Source organism: Leucoraja erinacea, chromosome 8 (genome assembly GCF_028641065.1).
Source record: "Leucoraja erinacea ecotype New England chromosome 8, Leri_hhj_1, whole genome shotgun sequence".
NCBI classification, from domain to species: domain Eukaryota; kingdom Metazoa; phylum Chordata; class Chondrichthyes; order Rajiformes; family Rajidae; genus Leucoraja; species Leucoraja erinaceus.
Window position 1 is genome coordinate 28,371,108 of NC_073384.1, and position 11,506 is coordinate 28,382,613.

Here is an 11,506-nt window from a genome sequence, read left to right on the forward strand (position 1 = left end):
AAACTTTAAAAAAAATGCATTTGCACTTGCTAGGGCGAGCAGAACTCAGGGTACTTGGAAAGCAACAATGTTGCAAGCAGGGCTAAGCACAGGGAAAAAGTTATTTTTTCCAAGTTTCTGCACGTTTGTGAACATTTTCATAAATAACTCGGGAAATAAAGCATCAAATTTTCAGAAGCGGCATCATGGCGTAAATCTATCAGAATATGTAAAAAGCTCACCGTTAGCGTGTCATGTTTTCGAGGAGATGTGAAACGCAGATGAACACACAACTAAATACACACACATCCAAGATCAGAATTTTATAAGTATACTAGACCAAGGGAACGTTGGGATTGCGGGGGGGGGGCCTGCGGCATCACAGGGGGAAGTCTTTTAGGACCGAGATGAGAAAAACATTTTTCATACAGAGTGGTGAATCTGTGGAATTTTCTGTCACAGAAGGCAGTTGAGGCCAGTTCATTGGCTATATTTAAGAGGGAGTTAGATGTGGCCCTTGTGGCTAAAGGGATCAGGGGGTATGGAGAGAAGGCAGGTACAGGATACCGACTTGGATGATCAGCCATGATCATACTAAATGGAAGGGCCAAATGGCCTACTCCTGCACCTATTTTCTATGTTTCAGTAACATTTATTGGTGAATCTAATCAGCTATGTTATTAGAATGTTGTAAAATGCCATTTTAAACCAATTATGAAATGAATCTGCAGTTGCCCAGATCTAAAGGTGTGAAAAGTTTCCAACTGATAATGTACACTTAATATTCAATATTAAAACCACACCATACAGTATATCTTCCAAACCTTTATCTCCATATTCAAGGGCAAATTTCAAAGTTATGAGCTCTTCAGCTGTCCTAGTATCATAATTTGTGACTATATTCACTACACTTTAAAAACAATAAAGTATAGATCTCTTACCTTAGTGAATCAGGCATCTGTGCATGATACCAACGATTAATGTCAAAAATGCCCAGATAAGTAGATGGCTTGCGTTGCCCATATGTATTCACCTGCCAACTGAAAACAGATACACTGGTGTCCGGCGAGGTAGCTGTAAGCAAAATGATCAAATTAAGCTTTTTGCTAAGACTTCAGCACGAAACCAACACATTAAAATCAATTAGTTAAGCTGCATTCAAGACCACAAAAAAAAAAAAATCACAGAGTTGTGAACATAACCCACACTCCCTCTTCGATCAGACAGGAGGTACAGAAGTTTGAACACACATTTCTCCAGAAACAGGATGTTTCTTCCCAGCTATTATCAGGCACCCGAATGCTACTCTCATGAGCTAGTGTGTTGTTCTCATTCCCATCTACCTCACTGGAGACCTTTGAACTATCTTTAATCGGACTTTAATGGATTTCAATGTTATATCTTTCCATTAATGTTGTGCCCTTGATCCTTTATTTGCGCACGGCTTGATTGTATTATAGCACGCAAACAAAATCTTCTCACTGTACGTCGGTAGACATGACAATAGTAAACTACGCTAAACTAAACTAAGATTATATCGTATAGGATCCAGGGAGACAGCGAACTGGGTCGAGAAATGACGTGGCAAAGTGTGGTGACGGAGAGTTGTCTTTTGGACTAGAGGCCAATAATTAGTGATGCGCCTTAGGAATTGATGCTGTCTGTCGTGAATATCAAGGATTTGGATGAGGATATACAAACAATTAGCAGGTTTGCAGGTGACGCCAAAGTTGGTATCATAGACAATTATTATGGTTATTAATAATTACAGCGGCGTCTTGATCAGCTGGGCAAGTGCGCCAATGAATGGCTAATGGAGTTTAATTCAGTTAGGTGTTGCATTTTAGATGTAAAAGCAGGGTGGGACCTTTACGGTGAATGGTTGGGTCTTGGGAACTGTTGTGGTGCAAGGGGACTTAGGAGTAGAGGTACAGTTCCCTGAAATGTAGATAGGGTGGGAAAGGCAGTGTTTGACATACTGGCCTTCAACAATTAGGGAATTAAGTAATGAACTTAGTTATAGGAATGAATAGAAAAGGTTTAGAGTGTGCATGCATGGGCAAGTTGGGCCAAAAGGCCTGTTTCTATACTATATTACTATTATTTTTAAGTTCTTCTGTAATGCAAACACAAAAAGGATGCAGTTGGGAGTTCGACTGTCTTCCTCTATGAGCTCAAGTGCTGTGACTTTCTTACAAGATTTCCAAGTTAACACAAAAATATGGCATAAGTACATCTATTTTGTCACCAATACCCTTTGAAAGAGTCAAAATGGAGAACTACTCATCAACCGATATCCTCAGATTTATCTCCAAAGCATTTTTTTGTTGTGCTAATGATTGATCAAACATTTCAGTATCAAACAGTGTCAAAAGTCAGATGGAAGAAATTATGATTGTGCAAATCAAATTTTCATGGGTGTGATTTTGGTATCTTGATAATAAAAGGTCCTAGCCAAACTTTAGGAACTTGCAGGATGTTGCAGACTGGTTTAATCCCCTGTGAACAAAGGAAGATGTTCCTCCAAGTAATCACTACTGCGAGTTATGTTCAAATTAATCTGGCATTAAAGAGTAAGTAATAACAACTAAAGTTATAGGACATATTGCAAGACTGCAGCAAACAGAGCGGGGATGGGGATGGAGTCCTTAAAGTTATGTTAGGGATGGAATCCTTCAAGTTATGTTAAAGTAAATTGGGTTCATGGAATTCATAGAGAAATACATACAAGCAGAATTCATATTTAGGATGAAAGCCGTCCAAGGTACACACAAAAGCAATGATATAAATGGACAATATTTTGTAGTATATTACATCATAATCTTCAGCAGTTTCTTGTAACATCTTGTTCATTAATAGCTGTGGTTATATTGTATAATTTTATTTGCGGCATTTCTTCAGACAGTCCTACAGTATTGAAAGAGTGCTTTCGGTCAATAGACAATAGGTGCAGGAGTAGGCCATTCGGCCCTTCGAGCCAGCACTGCCATTCACTGTGATCATGGCTGATCATCCACAATCAGTACCCCGTTCCGACCTTCTCCCCATATCCCTTGACTCCGCCATCTTTGAGAGCTCTATCTAACTCCCTCTTGAAAGCATCCAGAGAATTGGCCTCCACTGCATTCGGAGGCAGAGAATTCAATAGAATCACATCTCTTTGGGTGAATATGTTTTTCCTCATCTCCGTTCTAAATGGCCTACCCCTTATTCTTAAACTGTGGCCCCTGGTTCTGGACTTCCCCAATATTGGGAACATGTTTCCTGCCTCTAGCGTGTCCAATCCCTTAATAATCTTATATGTTTCAATAAGATTCCCTCTCATCCTTCTAAATTCCAGTGTATACAAGCCCAGTCGCTCCATTCTATCAACATATGACTGTCCTGGGAATTAACCTGGGGAACCTACGCTGCACTCCCTCAATAGCAAGAATGTCCTTCCATTGTGTCCTTGCTATCCATCAGGTATCAATCTGATTAAACACCATTTCCAGCAGTTGGCTTGCAGCCGTCCATGCCATACATCTTAAGCACTCAACTCAAACGTGAGATCAGCTGCCTCCACTACACCCTCAGGCAATGTCTTCCACATTCCAACCATCATCTAGGTGCAAAACAATTACCTCAAATACTCTCAACATTGTAAATTGAACATGCCCTCTGATTACAGGCATCTACATTAGGGGAAAAATTTATCAGTGTCAGTGCCACTTAATTTAAGAAGAAAAAAAAATGCTGACAGTTCAGAGTTCTGCTACTCCTCGAGCCTCTCCCAGATGAATTCTGGGCAACCCCAGAGGACAGGCTTCCCGCACCATTCACCCAAGTTGAATGTCAGCACACTACGATAATCTTTTAAATGATTAGCAAAACAAAATGATGCAAATGAGCAGTTATAAAACATGAAACCTACATTCCCTGGAACTGCCACAATTGGCTTAATCACCCAGTCAAACCTCACAAACTAGACACTCTCCAAATTACACAAGGGGTACGCTCCGTAAACCCTTATGCAAGTCAGATTTTACACGTCTGCATTGCCTTAATACTTGGTAGAAACAAAGAACTGCAGATGCCAAAATGCTGGAGTAACTCAGCAGGTCAGGCAACATTTCTGAAGAATATGGATAGATGATGTTTCCTATCCAAGTCGCCTATTACATAAGGGGAGAGCCTGTACTACAACAAATCTACACATTGAACTCCAATGATATAATTGAAACTGCAAATGTAATTCAGGTTTCCATGAAGAAGTTCATGTAGATTTAAAGCATAGCTGAGAGGGAGATTGTCTGGGAAGATGTAAAGGCCTAAACATGCAATTTCATTAGGAATATGGCTGAGTGCTTCCCAACTTTGGTATCTGGTTGCTCCTACCATCAAAATCTTCATAAAACACCTTTGCTCAAGTTTTAATGAAGAATGGATTGGAAGCATATTCCAACTGTGACAAGTGGAAAGTCAAATGGATTATGTTAATGAAGTGCAAATTTGACTAACAACAGTCCAAAATCTATAGTAATGGAAGAATTTATAACAAACCTCAACATTCTCTAGCTTAAATATACCAGTTGAAATCAGAACACATTTTGAAAAATGAAATTCTTATGTGACAACTATTTACACATATTAACAGATAACTTGTTTAAGAAGGAACTGCAGATGCTGGAAAATCGAAGGTACACAAAAAAGCTGGAGAAACTCAGCGGGTGCAGCAGCATCTATGGAGCGAAGGAAATAGGCAACGTTTTGGGCCGAAACCCTTCTTCAGACTGAAGAAGGGTTTCGGCCCGAAACGTTGCCTATTTCCTTCGCTCCATAGATGCTGCTGCACCTGCTGAGTTTCTCCAGCTTTTTTGTGTATCTTTAACAGATAACTTAATCTACATAACAAATTCCACAAAATCTTAATCAAGCTAACTTTGAACACCTAAACTAACTAATATTTCCACAAAGGCAGGCAGTGACAAAAAGTTTTGCAGAAAAGTTATCTAAATTGATTTGACATCCATGTATGTAACATTTTAAACTAACCCTCAGCCACGCTTTCTTCTCTATCAGCATGATTCCGAAATTTCTCTAAAGTCTGGCAGCCCAGCAGCCGAGCATTGGTATTCCGTGTTCTTGAAGATAATACTTCATAGGTAAGATCTTGCGTATAACGCTCTTCACAATATTCCAATCCCTTCAAGGCAACAAAAAGACCATTTAGAAATTCAAGTATAAATTGTAGATTTCCACCACTTCCCTTAACTTCCAAGGTAGGTGATACACTTGAACCACAGATGATCCTTCGTGATAAGAAGAATGCAGGTGAACAGAGGGATCTGGGAATAACTGTGCACAGTTCCCTGTAAGTAGAATCTCATGTAGATGGGGTGGTAAAGAAAGCTTTTTGTGTGCTGGCCTTTATAAATCAGAGCATTAAGTATAGAAGTTGGGATGTAATGTTAAAATTGTACAAGGCATTGGTGAGGCCAATTCGGGAGTATGGTGTACAATTTTGGTCGCCTAATTATAGGAAGGATGTCAACAAAATAGAGAGAGTACAGAGGAGATTTACTAGAATGTTGCCTGGGTTTTCAGCAACTAAGTTACAGAGAAAGGTTGAACAAGTTATGGCTTTATTCTTTGGAGCGCAGAAGGTTAAGGGGGGGGACTTGATAGAGGTCTTTAAAATGATGAGAGGGATAGACAGAGTTGACGTGGATAAGCTTTTCCCACTGAGAGTAGGGAAGATTCAAACAAGGGGACATGACTTGAGAATTAAGGGACAGAAGTTTAGGGGTAACATGAGGGGGAACTTCTTTACTCAGAGTGGTGGCTGTGTGGAATGAGCTTCCAGTGAAGGTGGTGGAGGCAGGTTCGTTTTTATCATTTAAAAATAAATTGGATAGTTATATGGATGGGAAAGGTATGGAGGGTTATGGTCTGAACGCAGGTGTATGGGACTAGGGGAGAATACGTGTTCGCACGGACTAGAAGGGTCGAGATGGCCTGTTTCCGTGCTGTAATTGTTATATGGTTATAACATAACCATGAAGTCTCAAGGTCAGACTTCATGTTAGTTTGATTTAACATATTCCACTTGTTTTAGTTTTATATCGTAGTCTGTATATTAAATTATTATGTCCATAATTGGTTCTTACGGTAAAACTTACATTTAGAAATAGGTGCAGTATTGCAAACTGTAAGTTTCCTGCTTGCATGATGATTTAAAATACTTCACAGTCCCAATAAGGCTATACACTGTTCTATTTCACTTCCTTTAAATGACTAAATGCATGACATATCTATAAATTAGATACAAATGTGAATATACTCCACAATGTAACACAGAGATATGGCAGATAGTCATAGTCACAGATGTGCAAGATTAATTAGCATATCCATTCATTTGTAAGTTAAAAGCAACCACCAACTGGATATACTTTGTTTTGTTTTTAATTCTAGGAAATATAAAGAGTTTAAAACATTAGCAGCCAATATTTCTTTCTTAATGTTTTTGTCATCATTCAGACTTGCACTGTCATCGTTTGTTCAGTATTAATTGGATTATTTTGGAACATGCACCTAAACATATGGTTTAATTGCTGAAAGAAAACGTCAGTACCTCATAGAGGATCTGTCCTGAAGTTAAACACTTCCGGTCACCAAATGCCAACTGCAGCAGGTGCAGGCTTACCACATCTCCTTCACTAAAAAAACAAAAAACACACTAAAATAATTCACACCGTCATGGCTTTCGACCCTTTTTCATCACAAAAAGCTCCCTCAGCACATTATAAACCCTGAACTGCACAAGCTGATATAAATTGATATAAAATGAACAAAAAAGGCCTTTCCTTCTGAAATATAAATAAAGGAATTCAACCAAAGTTACTATTTGTTTCTGATATAATTTTTACTGTACAGACTAATGTGATATTTAGTCTCTATTGTTGTAATTGTCCCTTTAATTGAACAATGTTTTCATAGTAAATTTCCACAAAAGATAATTTTAGCTAATTCAAGGCAAATTAAAATCTCACTTTTTTTTGACAGCATAAATGTAGAAGGCTTTTTCAATGAAGCAAAAAGGTAGTCTCCTGCAGTTAGAGCCATCATGGACTTTACAGAAGAGTATTAAAGAACTTCATACATATGGTGCTAACTTTCAAATAATTAACCTGGACATGATGCTCTAGATATAGAGTGCTCATATAAAATGTGCTCTTCCAACAGCCACACTGCACATAATGAACTGCATTTTCTTTCATTATTATGAGCAGATACTCACCCATCTTGAGCAGATTGCACAGCCCAAAGATAGCAGCAATTCCTAGGATCGTTTTCAGGTTCTTGAAAGGTGAATGCATAGACAGGCACATTCCCTCCTTCTAACTGGGAGCAATATCTGTTATCAAATAAAGGGTTTCTATCAAATCTTCTACATAAAAAAAAAACAACAAAACATACAAAATTTCCAAATTTCAGAATCCCCCCCTCCTCCCGAACTTCAAATTGAAATTAAACATGGTAAATTACAGGGAATCTGTGAGAAACCTCGGAATCTTCTGGAAGTGTTGTTAATTGGTTGGAAGAGATTGTACAAAGTAATTAAGCCAAATATCTACTTCCCATTACTTACTCCTGTTTCAGCGTCTTCAAGTTCCAGAGTTGAACATAGCCATTTGCAAAGCCAACAACAAGATGATTTGTTCTGAGGACATATCTCACTGCAGTGGCTGCTATCCCCGATGGATTCTGCAACTGGAAACAGAGGTGTCGCCCTTCCCTCATCACATTTTCCCTCATACGTGGGATTTCAGCAGGGGATCCATTGACCACTTCGAGGTCTGAAACATTAATTAGAACATAAGTGATAATATTTTTAAGTAAATAATTTAAGAAAGCAGAAATTAAACAAAAAAAAAAACTAAATGCAGGAACAGCCCACACAGAAGACTGCATTCAAAAATTTATAGTACCTGTTTAGAGACAATAAATTCAGAGTCCTACAGCATCGAAGCGGGCCCTTCAGCCCAACTCGTCCATGCCCCATCTAAACTTGTCCCATTTGCCCACATATCACTAAATCTTTCCAACCCTAGTACCCGTCTCTTTTAAATGTGTTATTGTTCCTGCCTCAACCACCTTCTCTGGCATGACATTCCATATACCCACAACCCTCTGAATGAAAATGTTGCCCCTCGGGTCCCCATTAAATGTTTCCCCTCCCACCTCAAACGGATGTCCATCACTTTTTGATTCTCTTACCCTGGGTAAAGGACTGTATACATTCACCCTATTCCTCTCACAATTTTATACACCCCTATAAGATCATCACTTAGACTCATGCGCTCCAAGGAATAAAGTCCTAGCCTGCCCAATCTCTCCATTTGGTTAACCCCGTCGAGTCCTGGAAACATCCTCGTAAATCTTCTCTGTACTCTTTCCAGCTTAATGACATTCTTCCTATAGCAAGGTGACCAAAAAGGGCAATATACTAAAAGCCTTCTTTACCATCCTATCTACCTGTGATGACACTTTCAGGGAACTGTGTACTCGTACTCCTCAATCCCTCTGCTCCACACACTCCCCAAGAGCATATTATTCACTGTGAAGGTCATGCCCTGGTTTGATTTCCCACGAAGGCATACTTCACACTTATCTGCAATGAGCTCCATTAGCTATTCTTCAGCCCACTTCCACAGCTGATTAAAACCCTGTTCCCATGTACATAACCACTTAAGAATCTCAAGCCCAACTTGCCCACACAGGCCAACATGTCACAACTACACTAGTCCAACCTGCTTGCGTTTGGTCTCTATCCTTCCAAATGTGTCCTATCCATGTACTTATCTAACTGTTTCTTAAACATTGGGAAAATCCCAGCCTCAACTTTCTCCCCTGGCAGCTTGTTCCATACACCTACCACCCTTTGTGTGAAAAGGTTACCACTCAGATACCTATCAAATATTTTCCCCTTCACCTTCAACCTATGTCCTCGGTTCACCTACTCATGGCAAGAGACTCTGCGCATCTACCCGATCTATTACTCTCATGATTTCATACACCTCTATAAAATCACCCCTCACCCTCCTGCGCTCCAAGGAATAGAGTCTTAGCCCACTCAACCTCTCCCTATAGCTCAGACCCTCTCCAGCTCGACATCTTTCCTATAACACAGTGCCCAGAACTGAACACAATACTCTAAATTTGGCCTCACCAACATCTTATACAACTGCAACATGACCTTCCAACTTCCATGCTCAACACTGGCTGATGTTTGACTGACTATCCATAATCACCACCTGTCTATCCAAACTTCAAAATTCTCTCCAAGACTGGAAAACAATATTGCTAAATATATTGAAAGAGTACTTATTCAAGAGAATTGCCATTACAACAGTTTTCTATTGGAATGAAAACAAACAGGTGTGCCAGTCATAGGATTTGGAATGATACCGAAGAAAGACTATTCAGTTCTGATCAAACCATATAACAAACCATATAACAATTACAGCACAGAAACAGGCCATCTCGGCCCTACAAGTCCATGCCAAACACATTTTTTTCCCCTTAGTCCCACCTGTCTGCACTCGTACCATAACCCTCCATTCCCTTCTCATCCATATGCCTATCCAATTTATTTTTAAATGATACCAATGAACCTGCCTCCACCACTTCCACTGGGAGCTCATTCCACACCGCCACCACTCTCTGCGTAAAGAAGTTCCCCCTCATATTACCCCTAAACTTCTGTCCCTTAATTCTGAAGTCATGTCCTCTTGTTTGAATCTTCCCTATTCTCAAAGGGAAAAGCTTGTCCACATCAACTCTGTCTATCCCTCTCATCATTTTAAAGACCTCTATCAGGTCCCCCCTTAACCTTCTGCGCTCCAGAGAATAAAGACCTAACTTATTCAACCTATCTCTGTAACTTAGTTGTTGAAACCCAGGCAACATTCTAGTAAATCTCCTCTGTACTCTCTCTATTTTGTTGACATCCTTCCTATAATTTGGCGACCAAAATTGTACCCCATACTCCAGATTTGGTCTCACCAATGCCCTGTACAATTTTAACATTACATCCCAGCTTCTATACTCAATGCTCTGATTTATAAAGGCTAGCATACCAAAAGCTTTCTTTACCACCCTATCTATATGAGATTCCACCTTCAAGGAACTATGCACGGTTATACCCAGATCCCTCTGTTCAACTGTATTCTTCAATTCCCTACCATTTACCATGTACGTCCTATTTTGATTTGTCCTGCCAAGGTGTAGCACCTCACATTTATCAGCATTAAACTCCATCTGCCATATTTCAGCCCATTTTTCCAAATGGCCTAAATCACTCTGTAGACTTTGGAAATCCTCTTCATTATCCACAACACCCCCTATCTTGGTATCATCTGCATACTTACTAATCCAATTTACCACACCTTCATCCAGGTCATTGATGTACATGACAAACAACAAAGGACCCAACACAGATCCCTGAGGCACCCCACTAGTCACCTGCCTCCAACCCGATAAACAGCCATCCACCATTACCCTCTGGCTTCTCCCATTCAGCCACTGTTGAATCCATCTTGCTTTCCTGCATTTATACCCAACAGTTGAACCTTCTTAACCAACCTTCCATGAGGAACCTTGTCAAAGGCCTTATTAAAGTCCATATAGACAACATCCACTGCTTTACCCTCGTCAATTTCCCTAATAACCTCTTCAAAAAATTCAATAGGATTACTCAAATTAGTCAAAAGATGAGTATCAAGTGTTCTTAGCACTGAGATGTTCTGAAGTCTGCACGTCCACAACAGCATCAGCATCCTGAATACTAAAAAAAGTGCAGGAGAGCAGAGAAAACAAATTCATGCAATCAATTACATTTGTTAAAGATCCTGCTAACACTTTTTCAACTTCCGATTACTGTTGTGTAGGAGGGAACAAAAATCAATAATAACTGGAACCTGACAATGAAATAATGTTTTAGAGAACTGATTTTTTAAAAATATTTTTAAAATGCTGTCTGTACAGAGATTGAAAACATGAAAAGACTGCATCTGTGGAAGCCACTATTCTGGGTGCAGCGAACCATGCAAGATCGGGACACAGATACATAGAAAATAGGTGCAGGAGTAGGCCATTCGGCCCTTCGAGCCTGCACCATCATTCAATAGGAACATGAATGATAGTCCAAAATCAGTACCCCATTCCTGCTTTCCCCCCCCCCGATATCCCTTGATTCCGTTAGTCGTAAGAGCTAAATATAACTCTCTTGAAAACATCCAGTAAATTGGCCTCCACAGCCTTCTGTGGCAGAGAATTCCACAGATTCACAACTCTCTGGGTGAAAATATTTTTCCTCATCAGTCCTAAATGGCCTACCCCTGTGACCCCTGGTTCTGGACTCCCCCAACACAGGGAACATTTTTCCTGCATCTAGCCTGTCCAATCCCTTAGGATTTTATATGTTTCTATAAGATCCCCTCTTTCTAATTTCCAGTGAATACAAGCCCAGTCGACCCATTCTTTC

The 11,506-nt window shown here is 39.8% G+C and overlaps 1 protein-coding gene across 4 annotated transcripts in view; it reads right to left on the minus strand.

The window, feature by feature from the left end:
- ahctf1 (AT hook containing transcription factor 1) overlaps positions 1–11,506 on the minus strand; it is a 113,961-nt gene that overhangs the window by 63,811 nt on the left and 38,644 nt on the right. For all 4 annotated transcript variants that reach the window (XM_055639293.1, XM_055639295.1, XM_055639292.1 and 1 more), the window contains exons 5-9: positions 7,610–7,817; positions 7,259–7,375; positions 6,593–6,677; positions 5,014–5,164; positions 921–1,053 (exon numbers count right to left, since the gene is read on the minus strand). In XM_055639293.1, coding sequence (XP_055495268.1) covers positions 921–1,053; positions 5,014–5,164; positions 6,593–6,677; positions 7,259–7,375; positions 7,610–7,817 — 694 coding nt within the window. The remainder of the gene's footprint in view (positions 1–920; positions 1,054–5,013; positions 5,165–6,592; positions 6,678–7,258; positions 7,376–7,609; positions 7,818–11,506) is intronic.